This window comes from Nicotiana tabacum, chromosome 2 (genome assembly GCF_000715075.1).
Source record: "Nicotiana tabacum cultivar K326 chromosome 2, ASM71507v2, whole genome shotgun sequence".
Taxonomy (NCBI): domain Eukaryota; kingdom Viridiplantae; phylum Streptophyta; class Magnoliopsida; order Solanales; family Solanaceae; genus Nicotiana; species Nicotiana tabacum.
Window position 1 is genome coordinate 25,226,711 of NC_134081.1, and position 21,300 is coordinate 25,248,010.

Consider the following 21,300-nt stretch of genomic DNA (forward strand, 5'->3'; position numbering starts at 1 on the left):
ATACAAAAATGAAGATTTCAAGCTTTTAACTACAAAGGTGTGATCATTCAATTTTGGATTCATATGTCTTAATAAGCCAACAATCTAGAAAAAGGTAATTTATTTTAAACAGACTAAAAAAAAAATAACTTATTTTCTTTTTGAAACAGAAAAAGCATTATCATAGTTAAATAACAAATTTATGAAAGAAAAACATATATATTATATTTATTGATTTAATATAAACATGGAGCAACTATTTTATTTTCTTTTACCAACAATGATAGATTGCCCTTTTTTTGCGCAAGGACTGTCCAACTAGTCCCCTCTCTCTACACCAAATAAGAAAAAAACAAAATTCTTTCAGCCGCAGTCCCCACAAAAACCATCTTAGCCAATGACATCTTAAAACGTTTATTAATCACCTTTACATAAAGAATCACTGATTCTAATTCTTGATTTTGCTACAATAAATTTCTTCACTTTCAAATATTCTTTCTTTTACTCTTATGTCTCTAATTCCTGCAAAATCTCTCTGTTTTACTCAATTGTGCCCCCTCCTCCTCTTAGTACATACTTCATCTATATTTAATTATCACAGTTTCTATATAAGAGTTCTACATTCTCTAAGTCTTATTCTCTGAACTTCTAGCCTTTACTTTTTAGTTGCTCAAATTCCGAAATAAGTATAGTCTATAATGAATTACTTTAGATCTATTAAAGAGCTCTAATGCTTATCATTCACAAAACAAGATCTACTCTTTTTTTTTCCTATTGTTTCTTGAATTTTCCTTGGGTATTGGAAAGTTGGGTTGTCTTTTCTAGATTCCTCACCTCACTTATTGTCAAAAAAAAAAAAACAAGATATTCCCTTCCTATGCTTGTTGAATAAATGCTATTGAGGCCATAAAAGACTCATCATTTCCTCTTCTTTTACCCAGAAAGAAAACAAAGAGGGGGTTTTACTTTTTTATTTCTCCATTATATATGATCAAGAAAATATGAAGAGGGAAATGGGATTTTTATCCCCTGCAACATATATCAAGAATTCAAGCTGGTTATTTGAGGAAAACAAGGTAACAAAATGGACAGCTGAAGAGAACAAGATGTTTGAAGATGCACTTGCTTTATTTGATAAAGATACTCCAGATAAATGGTACAATGTAGCAGCAATGATCCCTGGTAAAACAGTGAATGATGTGATCAAACAGTATAGAGAATTAGTAGAAGATATTAGTGATATTGAGGCTGGCTTAATTCCAGTACCTGGCTACACAACTAGTAATTCTTTTACATTAGAGTGGGTTAATAATCAAGATGGATTTAAGCAATTTTATGGTCAAACTGGAAAACGGGGCGCCAATCGATCTTCTGAACATGAAAGGAAGAAGGGTGTGCCATGGACTGAGGAAGAACACAGGTGAGTAAAATTCTCTCTAGCGAAAAAAGGGGTGAATTTGACTAATTATTGCAGAGAAGAAGATCTCACGAGGTGCTTTTTAAGTGATACTTAAAACTTATGATTTAGCTTTGTAGCTTAACATGGTCATAATGATATCCAACCTAAGAAACTTTTACACTATGGTTTTACTGCAAATATGGTTGTAATTGAATATAATTTCATTAAGATAATGTAGATCCTCAACATAACATCATCATAGTTTTCAAAAATGTCTTCAGGATTCAGCAAGAGTTACTTTGCAAAATTTCTCTTCTCTATATGTGAATAAGGTTTTTTTTTGCAAATTTTTGTTATAAGAGAAACTTTTACACTATGGTTTTACTGCAAATATGGTTGTAATTGAATATAATTTCATTAAGATAATGTAGATCCTCAACATAACATCATCATAGTTTTCAAAAATGTCTTCAGGATTCAGCAAGAGTTACTTTGCAAAATTTCTCTTCTCTATATGTGAATAAGGTTTTTTTTTGCAAATTTTTGTTATAAGAGAAACTTGGGAATATGTTGTAGTCATTTTAGTACGTTTACTTAGAGTCTTATTCTTTCTAGGAGTCTTTAGTCGAGTCAGAGATTATAGACAACTTTTAGTACTTTTTATTTTGTATAATATTGGTTAGAGATTTATATGCCGGAAAAATAACTTGTTTGAGATTGAGACGAGTAGTAATGCCGTTGTGTTGCAAGAGTAATAGTGTTTCCTATATATTTTTCAGGCAATTTCTGTTGGGGCTGAAAAAGTATGGAAAAGGAGACTGGAGAAATATATCTCGCAATTTTGTGACCACAAGAACTCCAACACAAGTAGCTAGCCATGCTCAGAAATACTTTATTAGGCAGCTTTCTGGTGGAAAAGATAAAAGAAGATCAAGCATACATGATATCACTGTTGTCAATCTTTCTGAATCCAAGTCTACTTCCCCTGAGAATCATTCACAACAACAACACCATTCAATGGTGAAAACACTATGTGACTATAATTCACCAAATCAAGAAGACATTACATTCAACTCATCAAGTGGTGATCTAATCACCACGCCTTTTCGAGGGGTTTCATCGTATGGCCTCGAGCATGGAATGCACAGCATTACTCTACAAAGTCTCCAGTTTGGCAATTACAATACTATGTGTTGAGATTCAATGTTAGTCCATGTCTGTCAAGAGGAACAGTGCGGATTCATATAGCCGAACCCAACTTGTTTGGGATTGAGGAGTAGATGTTGTTGTCGTTTGTCAAGAACCGAAGCAAAAATTGCTACTACTAGAAAGATGTAAGCTTTAGTTAGTTCATATTGCAACCAAAAAAGGGTTGCTCATTATTTAGGAGAACTTTGAGCTATTAATTTGCTGTCTGCTGTGTCTTTTCAAGTGTGGATGAAGTTGATTTAAATAGATTTGCAGACTAATTTGGTTTTGCAACTAATACTGAAGATTACTGATCAACCTAATTATGCAGCTTCCAAGTTGATAAGCTCAACAGATTTCTAGTATTCCCTTTATCTTACATTCACACTTATTACTGTTACTGTTAATTGTAATTAGTCAAAATAAAATTCCTTCTGAAATTTTGGTAATTCAAGTCATTAATTCCCGGTTTAAGATAAAGCACCATTGCAGCTAGGCGTTTAATTTTTCTACTTTATACTTCATGTCAGTTATTCTTTTTCTTGCTGTTACAAGGAAAGAGAAAATTATTAATAGGCTGACTTCGTTCAAAGAAGCAAGAAGGAACTAGTATTAAAAAAAAAAGGGCAGCCCGATACACTAAGCTCCCGTTATACGCGGGGTCTGGGGAAAGGTCGGATCACAAGAGTCTATTGTACGAAACTTTACCCTATATTTTCTAAAAAAACTGTTTCCATGTCTAGTATTCTTAACTTATGCACAAGCAGATCTTAGTGGAGAAACTTAAATTAAGACCAAAGGTTAATTGATGAGTTGGGGCAGCTACAAGTATTGCGGCTTTAGCCTCTCGCAAGGTGGAGGAGCCAAAAGATCCATGCCTCTGCTTTTCCTTTAAGCTCAGGTTTCCGAATATTCACTGTTCCGATTAATTCAGATTTGTGCGCTCCTTACCAAGAGATTCAATTTATAGATAAATAATTTCAACCATCTCACCACACATCCAGATGGTTGCCTGACTCTACCTTTACTAATAGGTAGGAGGGGTTATTCTAACAATCAGCACGCCTTGTTTCAGCTGCACCTGCTACAAAAATAAGGCAAAGTCATCCTACACCCTTGTTCCTATTATCTGCTTAATCAATGTCCCACTTATTCCTAAGTGTCAACTGGGAAAGTAATTTTTCCTTCTCAATGGTCCAATGTTTCTAAGCAAAGGTTTGTCATTGGTACAAAAAAAATGACTCAAGAAAGTGCCCTCTATTTATCAAAGTTTGGTCATTCAATTTTCTCACTATTATTTAGAGTAAGTTGCTTGCTCTAAAGTGCATGGAACCACTTTTGTTTATTGAGGCTCTTCATGTAGTCTTTTCTGACTCATCATAATTATATAAGTTGATTTGCACATTTTAAGATTCCTAACTAATTCCTATATGGTTAGTAAGACTATTCCTCCCAAGTGGGAGTATTTTATCTTACACTGAATTTCCAAAACTGAATTAATAAGGTTGATACATATTCTTTCCTAATAAAGTAGATTTGGGAATTAAGATCTTATAATCTAATGATGAGAGATAACATAAAAAGGGGCATTAATGATAATCCAAGATTAGTAAACACTAAACACTAACTTTATAACACTTTGACATGGTTTTTTAAATTCTATTATGGTCTGCTATTTTGTCCACCATTCAAAAACCCACCCTTCATGTGTTTTCCATATTCTTGTGAAATGATTATCAAGAACTTAGAAATCATAAGATGTCAGATGAAATATGGTCTGTTAATTTATGGTCTCTTCTCCCTCATCACACCACTTACAATTGGTGTTTGCTATTTGCTATTTGGTGGAAATCCTATAATTAAAATCCTAATGCACACCAACATCTTCACCTCATTATATTTTGGTCCCCTCCATTAAGCCAAAGAATTTAAGACAATATGACCATTCATATGAGCTTTTCCAGTAAATGACAAAACTGCCCCACTATTTCCTTTTCCTAAAGTACTACCTTTTTGCTAGTTGCATATATGGGATAGCACTTTGCCACTTTATTCTTAATTGATATAATTCTCTTTGATATATTAAGACCACATACCTTGTCTCACAACCCATAGGTTTTGTGCTTTTATATTCCTTTACCCCCTTTCCAACTAGATTCTGATACCTTGCTTCATATTGATTTTAGGAACAGTGCACTTTGTGTATGTAAAATAAGAATAAGCGGAAAGATAAGTAGGGTATGGCCTAGCGATCCAAATCAAAAACTCTAGATGATCCCTTCTCATATGCTAAGTTGTAGTGTGCTGAGTTAAGCAATAAATGTACTAATAAGATGTAATAGATACATAATAAAATAATTGAGGTGCGGACAAATTAACCCCGCCTCCACTATTATGGAGAAAAAAAGTGGAGGATCTAAAAGGAGTAAAAGCACAATTGACTCTTCTTTTTGGACTAGCAAACATTTTTCTCTGTTGTGCTTCTTTATAGACTCACATAATAAATATATGAAAAAAGTACTCCATTCAAGCTTTTGATACACACATCAAATAGAAGGTTGAAAAGAAGACAGAAAGTGGAGGTTAGATTATATTATCATCAGCACTCAATTGAGTCCAAACAAATAGATAAAAGACATGCAAAAAGGATTGATAAAGGGTAACAGACTTTATATTTTATGCAATGAGACACAGAATACAACTCATGGCAAATGAGTAATTGCAGTAAAATAATAAGTATTAATCAAAAGAGTGTCTAGTTGTCAGGAAAAACCAAATCCCTACAATGAGCTGCTAGTTGTTAATCTGAGCTGGAAATTTGAGCATCCACTTGTCATGTCTTAGTTCTGTTGGTAAGACTACTAAGGAATTTCTAATACTCATCAGAAGCCAAATTAAGATTAGTAAAAACGTTTTACATTCTCGCTCTCGCGGAGGTCACGAGTTCGAACTCCACTGCTAACAAAAAACTTGATATAAAATTAGAAAAAGTAGAGGAATGGACCTATTATCTACCGAGACTTAAACTATGTGCCAACTAGAACAACAACAAACTCAGTCAATTTCACAAGTGGGGTCTGGGAAGGATAGTGTGTACGAATATCTTACCCCTATCTTGAGGGTGGAGAGGTTGTTTTCGATAGATCCCCCGCTCAAAGAAAGATGAACAGCAAGCAGTAGCAACAAACAACAACAAGTAACAACAGTAAGATTATAGGAAAACAAGTTGAATGATCAACATGTTTAAGATTATAGGGAAACAAGTGGAACGATCAACATGTAGTAACAGAGATCTAACACTAATAGGAAACAAGGCTACCTACTAATACTACTGGTATGAGGAAGACATACACTTGACTACCTACGAATCTTCTACCCTAATTTTCGACCCTGATAGAAACTAAGAGTCCACCAAACTGTATAGAGCACCAGGTTCTCTATCAGTCCCCACGGTAAGCAACAGACTGTAAAATCAAAGAGTATAGAGAACCAGCTTCTCTATCTATTCCCACAGTAAATCAACAATAAATAAAGAACATGCGATATTTATGTGAAAAACTCCTTACTCAAGGGATTAAAAATCACGACCTACCCTAGTAGGATTTCAACTGCACTAAACTGAGCAACTTTCATATTACAACCTATTGCAATTTAGGAATTAAACTCATAATCCCTTACCCCTTACAACAACTCTATTGTAAGCCTTTTGTAATAACTCTATTACAAAGCAATAAATATTGACTAACTCTAGTCAATCTAGGAATTCAACTCTTAATCCCTCACCCCTTACAATAACTCTATTGTAAGCCATTTTCAATAACTCTATTACAAAGCAACAAACCTTGACTAACTCTAGTCAAGAAACTAAACCAAACAGTGGTTTAAATCTGCCCTACAAAGACATTTCTTGAAAGTAGTGTAGGATTACAAATGAAGAACAAAATAACAAAGACTGAACAAACCTAAGGACTTAAGATATCTTCAATCTTTGGATCTGGTCCTTGAGGTTGCAACAACTTGTTCTTGAGAGAGGAGGTGGCTAGCACTTGAGAGAATATGATTTTTGGATTTGCAAGTGTTGAAGGGATGAAATCCCTTGCCTCATATTGATAATATGTGTGTGTGATGTCATCAAGGATGATGCAATAAAATGTCCTTTAGTTTAGCCTTAGCAAGCTACAGTTGTGCTGTTGTACTACTGTCAGACGGTACAGTGCAACAGCCTGCCAGATGGTACAGTACAACAACTTTTATAGCTGTAGAGTTGACTGCACGACAACCAAGAGAACTTATCCATATTTTTTTCCTCTGTTGTTCCCTTATTTGATTTCATTGAGAATTGAACCAGACATCTGACTAGTTACGTTGAACGCAAGGGAGATAATTGTATCAGGTTCCTTATCTGGTTCTCTCATGAAATTTGTTAAATCATCAAAACAAAAGACACATAACTTATCAATTTTTCCCTTTTCAATGATGACAAACTTAGAATTGATATTCCCCCTGAGAACCAGATCTCCACATTGTTCCCTCTACGAATCAGTCATATTCCCACTAAGAACCAGACCAAAGGAACTGATCACAACCGGTTCCTAGAGATTGTTTGGCAAATCATCAAAACACAAAATAGCATAACTAATCAATTTCCCCTTACAGTCGTGCAGTGGGAATTGGTAATTGACACAGAAAAACAACTTACTATCAGAGTCTATCATCAAGATATTGATAAATATATCATGATGACTTTCGTATATGCAAAGTGCTTACCACTGGACAGACTAGAATTATGGGACAGTTTATACTACCTTGCAAGTGATATGAAACTACCATGGCTAGTTGGAGGGGATTTTAATGTGCTTTTGAGTGAAGAAGAGAAAATTGGAGGGCTTTCAGTCTATCCTCCAGAATATGAAGACTTTGCCTTCTGTGTAAACTTATGTGAACTCTTTGACACTGGGTACAAAGGAAGTCCCTTCACATGGTGGAATGGGAGGCCAAATACAGAATGCATATTTAAAAGATTGGACAGAATCTTTGTCAATTCCCCATTCCAATCTCTATTCCCAACTACAGAGGTCGAACATCTTATTAGAACAGGCTCGGATCATGCACATCTGTTTATGACCTGTGGTGACGCGACTACCACATTTACTAAACCATTCAAATTTCTGAATTTTTGGACAAAACATACCTCTTTTAAGGAGGTGGTTCGACCAAATTGGCAGGCTGACGTCACAGGTGACCCCTTCTGGATGTTCAAACAGAAATTAAAAAGAGTTAAGATTGCTCTTTCAAAATGGAGTAGGGTCACTTATGGGGACATCTTCAAGCAACTAGCTTTAAGGGAAGATGTGGTCAAAATAAAGAAAATGCTGTTTGAAGAAGAACCCACAGTTGAGAATAGAATTGTACTTCAGAAGGCACAATCTGAATTAAAGAGATATCTGAGCATAGATGAACAATATTGGAAACAAAAAGCAAGTATGTTCTGGTTTGCAGAAGGAGACAGAAACACTAGATTCTTTAATAACCATGTCAATGGTAAAAGGCAGAAACTCCAACTGAAGAGAATCCAGAACCATGATGGTAACTGGATTGAGTCGCAAGAACGGATGGCTAACGTAGCAGTCGAATTTTTCCAAAAACAGTTCACACAAGAAGCTGATCATACAAGGTCTGAGCTCCTCAACAATGTACCCTCAATGGTGTCTTGTGATCAAAACATAGAACTTTGTAGAATTCCTACAATAGAGGAGGTAAAGGCAGCGGTTTTTGCACTGAGCGATGAAAGTTCAAGTGGTCCAGATGGTTTCACAGGCATTTTCTTTCAAGAATGTTGGGGTATAATAGGGGAAGACATACATGCGATGCTGAAACTATTTTATGGAGGAAGTTCCTTACCTAAGTCTATAACCCACACAAACCTTGTCTTGCTACCAAAAAAATAACAGGTTCAAACATTTAACGACCTAAAGCCTATTAGCTTAAGCAATTTTGTAAATAAAGTTATCTCTAGAGTTGTTCATGATAGGTTGGAAAAAATACTGCCTTCTTTGATCTCTTCCAATCAGTCAGGATTTGTCAAATGGAGAAGTATATTTGAAAATATTCTGTTAACACAGGAGATTGTTACTGTCATAAGATTAAGGGGAAAACCTGCTAATGTAGTTATCAAACTTGACATGGCAAAGGCTTATGATAGGGTCTCATGGAAGTATCTAATGCATGTTTTGAGGAAAATAGGATTTGCAGAATGCTTCATCAACATGATATGGAATTTAATTTCCAACAACTGGTATTCTGTTCTGATTAATGGTCAAGCATCAGGATTCTTTCACTCAACAAAAGGGGTCAAGAAAGGAGATCCTCTCTCTCCATCCCTGTTCATTCTCTCTTCAGAGGTTCTGTCTATATCGTTAAATAAACTATTTGAAGACATGAGATTCAAGGGCTTTGGGATGCCTAAATGGACTGATCCATTAAATCATTTGGCCTATGCAGACGATACTATAATCTTTTCCTCTGCTGACCCATATTCTTTTAGGAAAATTGTAGAAGTTTTGTCCAAGTATGAGCACACCTCAGGCCAAATAATCAATAAGACAAAGAGTTCCTTTTATATGCATTATAGTGTGTCCTCAATAGTGTCCAGCTCGATAGGTACTATCACTGGATTTTCAAAGGGTGAATTTCCATTCACCTATCTTGGTTGCCCAATATTCTACACAAGAAGAAGGAAGGATTATTACAATGACCTAATCAAAAATGTAAAGGCAAAACTGCACTCTTGGAAATGGAAGCTACTATCCTATGGGGGAAAATCTACATTAATCTCTAGTGTCCTACAGAGCATGCCAACGCACATCCTTTCTGTCATTGACCCTCCTAAAAATGTAATTGAACACCTTCATAAAGCCTTTGCAAGATTCTTCTGGAGTACCAAGGAAGAAGGTTGAAGTAGACATTGGACAAAATGGAAAAATCTATGCCTACCAAAGGAAGAAGGGGGTGTAGGTTTTAGATCAATGCATGATGTATCAAAAGTTTTATTTGCTAAATTGTGGTGGAAGTTTAGGACATCCAAGTCCTTATGGTCTAACTTTATGTGGAACAAGTACTGTAAAAAGGAAATCCCAACAACTGTCCAATTTAGACAAGGATCTCATGTATGGAGGAAAATGTTAGAGGCTAGGGAAGAGGTGGAGCACGAAATACTATGGGAAATGAATAGGGGTTCTACTAATATTTGGCATGAGAATTGGACTGGTCTGGGAGCTCTGTACCATATTGTTCCAAATGACTATACAATCAATGAAGATATGCAGGAAGTAGCAGAATTGAGAGTGGATGATACCTGCGATGAGCAACTTCTAGCGCAATCTTTCCCTGCGGACATTGCTCAACATATCATGCAAGAAGTTATATTTAGCACTACTAACGATTCCTGGGATGTTCCTAGATAGATGCCTTCACCCTCCGAAAATTTCTCTATTAGTAGTGCTTGGAATATTTTGAGGCATGGAGATCATGTAAATCCTGACTACAATAAGATATGGACTAAAGGTCTACCTTTTAAAATCTCATGCTTCTTATGGAGATTGTGGAAGGGGAAGATTCCTACTGACGATTTGTGGAGAAGAAGTGGGTATTTGGTAGTATCTAAGTGTTGGTGTTGTTCACAACCGCAAGAAAAGACTTTTCAACACTTGTTCCTAACTAGTGAAACTGCAACTAGAGTATGGAGAAACTTCTTTCAAGCAGCAGGTTTAGTGGTCAATCTGGTACAGGTGCATCAAGTAATAAGAACATGGTGGAATGCAAAGTGTTGTCCTAAACTAATGCCATTATATCAGGCAGCTCCAGCTGTAATCATATGTGAACTTTGGAAGAGGAGAAATACGATGAAGTATGGTGGTGCAATTTCTTGCAATAGGGTGATTCATAAAGCGAATAAGACTTTACATTATCTAGCAAGGATGAGGTACCCATGCCTGTCCAGAATTCCTCCTCTATGGTCAGATATGATCAGCTTCTTTAAAGGTTACAAGCCATATGTGGGGACTAAGACAGTTACATGGCAGCTTCCTTATGAAGAGTGGTTCAAATGCAATACTGATGGTGCATCAAGAGGCAATCCTGGTCCAAGCTCATATGGGTTTTGTGTTCGAGATCATGCTGGCGATTTGGTATTTGCGAAAGCACATGAGATAGGAGAGACAACTAACTTAGTAGCAGAAGCAAAGGCAATTGTGGAGGGGTTGGCATACTTTGTGGAAAGGCAGCTACATCCACTGATTATAGAGACTGATTCCTTAGTAATGAGGAAGATAATTGATGGCGAATGGGCAACTCCTTGGTGTATAGGTGTTGAAGCAAGGAAGATCAAGCATATAAAGAACAACTACAATGTTGTATTTCAGCATGTACTAAGGGAAAGGAACATTGTTGCTGACGTTTTTGCTAACCTAGCTTTCACTTTTGCAGGTACACACACATTTCAATCATTTAATGAATTTTCAAGTGCAGGAAAAAACACAGATCAACATGGACAAATTACAAATTCCTAACCTTCGGATTAGGATTGTGAAGAGAAGAGAACCTGATTAATGAGATCAACATATAAAACCTTGCCTTGTTTCTTAGAAATTATGGTATCTCAACAATACAGGCAAGATCTTAAAGAAAAGTAGGCTAGTAAAACTCCACCAACTAGCATTCCTAATCATGCAGTTGTTCTCACTTGTTTGGTGTACATACTTGGTTGGTTATAATTATAGCTAGAATTGCACAACACCAGACTATAGGGGATTTGTTGCAACCTCCTGTAAATGCTTGGCTGCAGATACCAAAGACATGCACTGCCTCTACAAAAGTCATAGTGGTTTGATTATTATTTTTGTCTCTCTTACTCTACTGGGCTATACACCAGTTGAAGAGTGTAGATGCTTGAATAGTTTAAGCTAACTGAGGCAATAGCATGGTCAAATTGTTTCTGCACTTCTCCAGGGTTTTAAACAGGTTTCTGTTGTGACCATTTTACTCTCAACAATATGTTGCCATGGGGTTATAACAAATGTTGAATCTGCAGGTCGAATACATGCCAACTGAAGGGTGTAGATGCAATAATCTGGGAGCACAAACACATTTCATAAACCTGTTTGCTACGTTTTGCAGGATAACAAGATCAGAAAACTGAGGCAAAGACTAGTCTCATACAGATACCAAAGGATGCCATATTTGCTTGGTTATAACTGTTTTATCTCACTCTATTGGGCTTACATACACAATGCTTGAAGGATGTAGATACCTGAGTAGTGGTGACTGTAATATGCCTGGCTACAGCATAATACTCAACCAGCACTACTTCTGCACAGAAGACAATCAAGAACTAATTAGCCTTTAGCAGAACGAGTATTACTATGCCAGTTAGAGTTGCCAATACTTAGTGCTATGTGGGAATGACTTGAAGATAACCAACAAGAGAGTCACAATCCAGCACCAACAACATCCCTCATCATCATCAAAGTTATCAGCACACACAAATCCTGGGAGCACAATTTTACAGCCTAACTTGGTTGTTTCATGTTGCAGGTATCAATAACAGGATCAGAAAACTGAGGCAAAGAATAGAGGCTCAACCTGCACTGCTTTTGCACAGAGAACAATCACAAAATTGATTGGTCTTCAATGTCTTTCTGCTAGTTGAAGTTGCCACTGCCTTTTGCTATGTGGGAATGATTTAAAATGTTTGTTGCTTCCCAAAGGATAACAAGATCAGAAAACTGAGGCAAAGACTACTCTCATACAGATATCAAAGGATGCCATATTTATTTGGTTATAGCTATCTTCTCTCACTCTACTGGGCATACATACACAATGCTTGAAGGGTGTAGATACCTGAGTAATGGTGACTGTAACATGCCTGGCTACAGTAGAATGCTCAACCAGCACTGCTACTGCACAGAAGACAATTAAGAGTTGATTAGTCTTCAGTAGAACCAATATTACTATTCCAGTTGGAGTTGCCAATACTTAGTGCTATGTGGGAATGACTTGAAGATAACCAACAAGAGAATAACAATCCAACACCAACAACAACCCTCATCAATCAAAGTTATCAACACACACAAATCCTGGGAACACAATTTTGCATCCTAACTTGGTAGCTTCATGTTGCAGGTATCAATAACAGGATCAGAAAACTGAGGCAAAAAATAGAGGCTCAACTTGCACTACTTTTGCACCAAAGTCTATCACAAAACTGATTGGTCTTCAGCAGAATCAGTACTGTTGTTACAATGTCTGGATGCTAGTTGAATTTGCCACTACCTTTTGCTATGTGGGAATGATTTAAAGATGACCAACAAGAGAATCACAAACAAGCATCAACAACAACCTTTCTTCACTATTCACCACCCAGTCATCTTCAAAGTTTTCAACATACACAGGAACCTGGGAGCACAACACTACATCCTAACTTGTTTGCTTTATCTTGCAGAGTTCATAGACAGGATAAGACTGCTTTGGCAAGTATACAGAGGGGTGTTGACAGTACAAATAATCAGTACAATACTGGTTCAACACAACATATGTTTGCTGCTCCTCTGAAAACTTTTAATGCCTATTGGTGCTAGCATCAACTCCCAGAGGTATTAGCATATTGCAATGCTTATTATAGGAGTCTCTCAACACATTACAACAACCAAATATCAGCAACACAGATGACAGCACAATCATGCTACACAGATCATTTTCAATCCGACTGAAGTGGTCAGCAATTTGTTGTACATACATAGAAACAACATAGATATCAGTACAAGTCAGGATCAGAAAAATGGAAGCTATCCTGCTATACATCACAAGCAATTTGACTTGGACATCAATCAGATGCACATACACATACGGTTATCACATGGCCTGAGCTTGACTACTGTGTATTACTTGTGTGATGTTAGACCATCTCTCAGTGGTATTAGCATGTTATCATGCTCAGTCTGGGGGTGGTGTAACACCATACAGAACCATGGAGTCAAGCAGCCATCTCATAGATACAGATTATACTAAATGTGATTGCATTTATACACACTATATGGCTGCACATAAACAGCCTCTTTGTGTATTATTTATTGGTACTGGTATATCAAACTGAGGATACCTACTCACATGAAATACAAGGAAAATTGCTGCTTACATCTATTTTTTGGTATTGATAGTATAGTGTCATATCATTATCCAGTGGTATTAGTGTGCATGCATGCTCAATCTGTAGATGAAAAGACACTATATTGTCTTCATGTATCAAGCTGGAAGCTCTGTCTCTAGTAAGTTTTCATCTCAAATTCATGCTCAATGTATCAATAATGATGCTGGAATTTTCAGCCCCAAGAACACAATGTCCAAAATGTTTGCTAGACAACTACTGGATTTAAACATACCTACTCCTTGGATTGCAACAAATGGCGCCTGGTGAGAGCTTTGTAGGTGCTACAACAAAATGTTGGCAACTGGTGTGTACATTGACAATCGTTGGCAATACTTGGATGCTTCAAATTACTAGCCTTGTAGTTTCCATCGTTTATTACGTTACTTCTACTTTGCTTTGTTGGTAGGTTATTTAAACATTTTGTAATTTTTACCCAGTTGGGGATTTATTATATATAATAGCTACTAGGGTAATAACCTAGTAGTATAATTTCTATAAAAAAAAACATACGAACACCGTATCCATCACTACACGATGCACCAATACATGATTGCATACCTTTACTGAATTCATACATGCACCGTGTAACCCATATCACCATAATAACATCCTCTGACAACGATAGTCGAAATCCCATGAATCTGATGCCCGCACACACCTCACGAAGCATATAAACAGAAAGGATGTGTAGAAATTTATAACCAACTTCCGAGTCGACAAATCATTGAGTCCCTCTTCCTGACAAGGACCATTATCCCATTATGAACCAAATAATGATATTTACTTTTTTCTTTTAATATGCCTCATATAATCCATTCACCCTGATCCTAGGTCCAATAATCTCGTCTCACCTAGTATAAGTTGTTCTGGCAATAAGCCACCACAAACACTACCAAAGATCTCAATGATGCCACCATGTGCCAACAATCCATAAACTCGAATATGGTACATAAGGAAAATGAACTCTGGAAAGGACTACTCAACCCACGTAACTAATTTAAACAACCGACAATATGTTATGAACCTTCCCCATGAACTGAGAAGCAAAACACACAAGAATAGGTATAGGGAACTGTACTCAACATCACACTGTTGCGGCGTGCAACCCGATCCACACATGACACCATTGCGGCGTGCAACCCGATCCAGCCATGATGGCGCGCAACCCGATCCAAACAACATCTCTGTGGAGGCGTGCCACCCGATCCGCGCATAGTATTAAATGGGGAAATATCCATCAAGCCAGAAATGTTTATACCTTACGAAATGCCCAAATATCAACCATAAGCACGCCAAGTGCATAATACAAATCCTGAGGAGACGGGTACCGTCATACGCTATAAAACTCAAGCACAACTAAGGTGTGATATATGATCTGCATCTCGAGAGACATCTTGCTCACATAACACCACCGCTACGCGGGACCTTAACACATTGTACAATTAATTAAGCCGACTCATGATCCACATGACACAATAGAGTATTACATGAAATAGCTGGCGACGAAATTAACATCCCATGCTGAATACTCCTCCATAAGGAATGCTATGCTAAATGAACACACCCAGGCTGGTGTAAATTACACATCCATATTTGGACCCATCAACGAACCTCAAACCGATTCTGATCATACCATGCTTGGGCAAATAACCTCTTAAGGATCCATAATGACCATTTTTTCCCATGACCCGCAAGAACAACCATCGAATCCGGAATAAACTTCCACAATTCACAATCAAATGAACCGAGCGCCCTCCAGGCACCAATTCCCACTTATGCGATAGTACCACCATCTCCATACGTGGTTTCAATCTTTAATCAATCAAGTGACTACATGTCAACCTTATATGAATTTCCCGTGGGTTGCACTCCCACGACCTTCCACACCAGGTAACAAGTTTGCACCTCCACACTGTCGGCCACATTAATGCTATAAAGCAAATCAAGAATCCGCAACTCAGTACACAGAGCCTCTTACACAGGACACTAATCGCAGGCGACGCTAAAGACAATACTAGCTTACTCTAAGCATCTGAATTCTTCCCTGCTCATCCGAGCTCTTGACATTCTTGTTGACCTCAACTGCAACCTTGATCCTCAACTTCTAATTCTCATGCCGCTCACTGCACCTAACATACCAATACGCAAGAGTACAAGAATTTCATAATAACCCCCGATCCACTAATAGGATAAACACTCCATCATATAGAAACCTTTTACTTACCTCATTTCAGAAGAACCAATGCAACACGCAACTAAATTCCCTAAACCGTAGAAAATACAACCTTGTGTTGTAATCTAAACTGCCATAACTCTTCCGGAAATCCCTTTTCATAAGAAAGCCATACGAATCGAATACCTCCCAAATCAACCAAGTTGTGGTGGCACTCAAGCCCAAGTGTACAACCACAAACTACTTGTATAACTTCACGCTAGAGAAACTGGTCACAACCATAATCGTGCTGATTCAACCATTTCCAACCAAGCCACTTCTTCTAATTTACTTCAGACTTGCCTTTGAAATAATAATAGCTCAATTCAAAACATCATGAACCCAAATCCGCACTCATCCTAAGTGACCTTATTTCACGAGACCACGTTGTCTCCAAAACCCACGAACCATCTCATACCCTCCTTATGCGCATATTCGCATCTTCAATTAGTACACCCATTCTGAAAATCCCTCTATGAATCCGAAGTTATTTTCTCCCATTCCTCCAAGGCCACACCGCAGACCGAAGATAACGTAGAACACTCCAAGCTACTTTTCATAATCCTCTGCAAAAGCTCAATACTTAACCATACTACTGGCTCAAAATCCTTAGGCACCGCTCTTTGAACCCACTAGAACCATTATTGAGAGTCACCCACTCTAACTTGTTCCCAATTATGATCAAACTCCAAGGCTCTGCTGGCACATGAACACCCTCTCAAAGAAGCACCCGGCTGAATCACGTTCCTTGTAACTCACCTCAACACGAAGCATAAATCTTGAGTCTTCCCAAAGCCTGAACATGAATCAATAAGGCCAATTATAGCGTACATTCCTCAAATCCTTTGCTCAAATTGCCACTGATGTTTTCTTTCCTTAGTCTTAATAACCTATCAATATGCTGCTAACCAGAACCCTCGTAAGTAGATAACTGTGCAATCAAATTGTAGGCGGTGGGGCTCTCCCACTTAAGCTTGAAGCTACCATTACATGACCCTGGAACCTACCAAGATTCCTTCTTCCTTACTGACATGACCTTGCGCAATCGACCTGCCAAATTCCTCGAAATCCTTATGTTAACCATTTCATGAACGCTCTGAATCACTAGCCACATTTACATATTTGACCTCTTACTGGATAGCCAGTAAAATCCTTCGTAGAGGCTTCGTCAACACCACACGACCGCTAACCTTCTCACAAGAGATAACCCATCTGTGGAAATTACATGCCGACATCTTCCAACAGCGCTGCACCGAGTACAATTACTACGAAATCAATAAACTACCCTGAGCCCGTGCTCATTCACCAGCTATACAAGTTCATTCACTCCCCATGGACATCAACTAAAGCTGCGACAATACATTCCAATCCAAAGTCGTGTTGTATCCTTTTTCATATCATGCAACTCATTTCCGTCGTATCCAACCCTTCTCCGTATAGAACCCAATATTCCAAATTAAGTTCGTAGACTTAGTCACTGTCCACCATGAGTTCCAAATCACTCTAAACTTTCCTCAACCCGTGTAGCTATCCTACACCAGAACCCATCTGCTACTCTGCCACTCTCCCACTTTGGTCAAACCCTCTCCTTTAAGCAACTACCTGACTTCTGTTTCTCACACTTGGCCTTCTAGAAATTTAACCACCGCAAGACACCTCCCACATGTTTTTCCTCATCCTTCGCTGCCTAGTTGTTGCCTTAAATCAAAATCTACCTCTGTAGCACTTGAACCAATCGATCGCTACCAACTTTAAACCTTTCTAAAGATCATCTTCCTTGAGCCCTCGACACCCGAACCACCGATTAAGTCCTGAACCACCGCACACTGCGATCTCTGACAGCCGCTTCCTCGACACTATTTCATACTACCCTGCCCTGAAGGCAAATTGATGAAGACCATAACACTGGCGAACTTAACACATTCGATCCAGGGCAACGACACCACATCACAGATGAAAATTCCACCATGCTCGAAATACCAAGTCTCGTTACTTCGACAACCCAAAACTGAACATTCATAGTCCGATTGCCTTTCCTTCACCGAAAATAGAATACTGGATCTCTGAATCATGCACTGAGTAAACCTCATTCCAAGTCATTCACTGCTTCGACGCATAGACAAGCATCCTACCATTACACAAACACGGTGCGATAGCAATGCACGAATCGTCATAACAATCAATGCCAAGCCTCAAAACCTTAGGTAATACTAATACTGAGCTGCAACGACAGAACGGCCTTCTGCAAGGCGACAACAATAGCCCAATCAAATATGCAGGGAGAAACACCCTGCACCACATCTGTAGTACCATTAAAATTCCTCGATTCCTAATTTATAGCAGGTGCTTCACGTCGCATAAGATCGAATAGGAAGGAAATGAAGGCATAAGCCTCAAAGGAATCAAATCGCACTATGAGGAATCAAGAAAGGGAAGTGCTCCTAATAGTCCTGCAGCCTCTCAAAGATAAGTACTGACGTCTCCGTACCGATCCGCAAGACTCTACTAGACTTGCTCATGACTCGTGAGACCTACGTGAACCTAGTGTTCTGATACCATGTTGTCACGACCCAAAAATCCATTAAAGGTTGTGATGGCATCGGACCCCACTGTCAGGCAAGCCAAAAATAAATACTTAATTTGGTTCTCATTTTTAAAAATTTTGAAATCATATTTCCTTCAATTAAATAGTAAAGGGTGGAATTTACAGTGTGCATAATAATATTGTTAACAATTTTAATACAGAATAACCCCTAATCACCCCCAAAATCCTATGTCACAAGTGCATGAGTATCAGCTAGGAATGTAAAATAAAATACAGCATATGTCCACAATATAAATTAGACAGGAAAATATAAATACTCTGAAGAAGACTCTGCCGGCTACGAGTCGTAGTAATAAATGTAGCTCACCTAAGTCCCCACAATAACCACGCCTCTGAGCCTACAAGACCACTAGGCATATATGCACATGCACAAAAATGTGCAGCAAGTGTAGTATGAGTACGTAAATCAATGCGTACCTAGTAAGTATCCCGCCTAACCTCAAAGAAGTAGTGACGAGGGGTCGACTTCGACACTTACTATGGACTATAAATAAAATATCAATGATATAACTAAGTATGGATTACGTAGAATGGTTGTAAGCTCAATATCATGAAATAAGTGAATAATTCTTTGTCAATAAGAAATTTCCAAATTTATTTTTCATCATTTATCAATTTGTATCTCAGGTCAATGAAGCATTATCAATTATCATAAATTTCAAAGCAACCAATTCAATCATGCGCAAACCATACCGAGGTCGTACGCCCCGATCTAACATAATATTTAAACTGTGCACTGCCGAGGGTCAAACGGCACGAACCATAGATGCATCTATTTAACCTGCCGAGGCGTTCGGCCCGCTCCACAAAAGAGAAAACACATTAAACAACCAATTCAAGATTTATTAAGGAGCAATTATTCCAAAATATCAAATTATCATTTAACAATCAAATAAATGAAGTTTAACCTTTTTAAAGTTCTTTTACCACGTTTCGATATGAATTAAGAAATTTAAATTAACAAGTAGGACGCAAGCATCGTAATTATTACATGATCTGGGTCCTAGACTACCCGAACATAAATATATTAGTAGCTACGCACAGACTCTCGTCACCTCGTGCGTACGTAGCCCCCAAAAATAGAAGAACATTGTGAATTATTTTACCTATGGGGTTAATTCCCTCTTACAAGGTTAGAAAGGGGACTTACCTCGCTCCAAAATTTCATAACCGGCTCCCAAGCCCTTCCAAAAACTCAAACGGATGCCCAACGCTCCAAAACTAGTCAATAAATATGTAAACCCATAAATATATACTCTAATACTCATTATAATTAAATTTACAACAATTCCTAACTCCGCTTGAAAAGTCGATAAAAATCACCCTCGGGCCCATGTGCCCGGATTTCGAAAATTTTCAAAGATAAACTTTACCCATGACACCACGAACTCAAATATATAATTTATTCCAAATTCCATGTCCAATTTCGTGGTCAAAATTCAAAAATATCAATTTCTAGGTTTTCTGACAAAATCCCAAATTTCTACTAATTTTGAAGTCTAAATCCATATATAATCCAAGTATATAACTTGCAATAGGTGGGAATCACTTACCTTGACATAGATGACAAAAATCTCCCTTCCAAGACCTCCAAAAATCGCCCAACCAAATGAAAAGTGGAGGAAAATGGCCAAATCCTGTATTTTAAAAACCTCACTGCCCAGGCGATTTTTGCACCTGCGGTGCCTTGGCTGCATTTGCGGTCCCGCACCTGTGACAAAATCCTCGCAGGTGTGCATTTCCCTTACCTGACCAAGCTCCGCATCTACGGACAAAAAAGGGCCGCTTTTGCGAGCCCATCCACTTCTACGACTACTTCTCTCGTACCTGCGATCACGCAGGTGGGCCAAAACTTTCGCACCTGTGGTGGCTGGCCTGCCCTCACTCTTTTGCTTCTGCGGCTCATAGCACGCACCTGCGGCTACCTCTGCGCAGGTGAGGTTACCCCAGAAGCTGGAAGCTTCAACTATTCTTCCTAAGTCCAAACTCGATCCGTTTACCGTCTGGAATCCACCCGAGGCCCTCGGGACGTCAACCGAATATACCAACACATTCCAAAATACATTACGAACTTAGTCGAGGCCTCAAATCACGACCAATACATCAAAACTACGAATCATCCTCCAATTCAAACTTAATGAACTTTGAAATTCCAAACTTCTACAATCGATGCCGAAACCCATCACATCACGTCCGATTGACCTCAAATTTTGCAAACAAGTCATAATTGACATTACGAACCTACTCCAACTTCCAAAATCGGAATCTGACCCCTATATCAAAAAGTCCACTCCTCGTCAAACTTCACAAAATTATCCAAATTTCCAACTTTCGCCCAAATAACCCCAAAATGACCTACGGACCTCCAAATCCACATCCGGATGTGCTTCTAAAATCGGAATCATCATACGGAGCTATTCCCAGACTCGGAATCCCAAACGGACGTCGATTTCATTAAAATGCACTTCAACTCAAATTTATGAAATTCTTCCAAAATGCCAACTTCCATAATAGGTGTCGAAACGCTCCCGGGTCATCCAAAACTCGATCCGGACATACACCCAAGTCCAAAATCACCATACGAACTTGTTGGAACCTTCAAATCCCGATTTTGAGGTCGTTTACTTAAAAAATCACACTTTAGTCAATTCCTTCAACTTAAAGCTTCCGAAATTAGAATTTTCTTTCCAAATCAACTCCGAACTTTCCAAAAT

General features: G+C 38.1%; 2 protein-coding genes across 2 annotated transcripts; both read left to right on the top strand.

Annotated features, from left to right (window-relative positions):
• The first annotated feature begins 442 nt into the window (after window positions 1–442).
• Window positions 443–2,835, top strand: LOC107774893 (transcription factor DIVARICATA). Its single transcript, XM_016594549.2, has 2 exons — window positions 443–1,399; window positions 2,158–2,835. Exons 1-2 carry the CDS (start codon window positions 981–983, stop codon window positions 2,573–2,575), a joined length of 837 nt encoding a protein of 278 aa, XP_016450035.1. The 5' UTR covers window positions 443–980; the 3' UTR covers window positions 2,576–2,835.
• Window positions 2,836–7,305: 4,470 nt separating this feature from the next.
• On the top strand, window positions 7,306–9,522 carry LOC107774897 (uncharacterized). Its single transcript, XM_075225379.1, has 2 exons — window positions 7,306–8,407; window positions 8,642–9,522. The coding sequence occupies exons 1-2, from the start codon at window positions 7,306–7,308 to the stop codon at window positions 9,520–9,522; spliced, it is 1,983 nt and encodes a 660-aa protein (XP_075081480.1).
• The last annotated feature ends 11,778 nt before the right edge of the window (window positions 9,523–21,300 follow it).

Bases quoted from the DNA above. Each gene is read 5' to 3' on its own strand.
- LOC107774893 (XM_016594549.2), top strand. From the start codon at position 981: ATGAAGAGGGAAATGGGATTTTTATCCCCTGCAACATATATCAAGAAT. The intron at 1,400-2,157 runs GTGAGTAAAATT...TATATTTTTCAG, and splicing joins TGGACTGAGGAAGAACACAG to GCAATTTCTGTTGGGGCTGA.
- LOC107774897 (XM_075225379.1), top strand. From the start codon at position 7,306: ATGACTTTCGTATATGCAAAGTGCTTACCACTGGACAGACTAGAATTA. The intron at 8,408-8,641 runs GTATAATAGGGG...CCAATCAGTCAG, and splicing joins TTTCTTTCAAGAATGTTGGG to GATTTGTCAAATGGAGAAGT.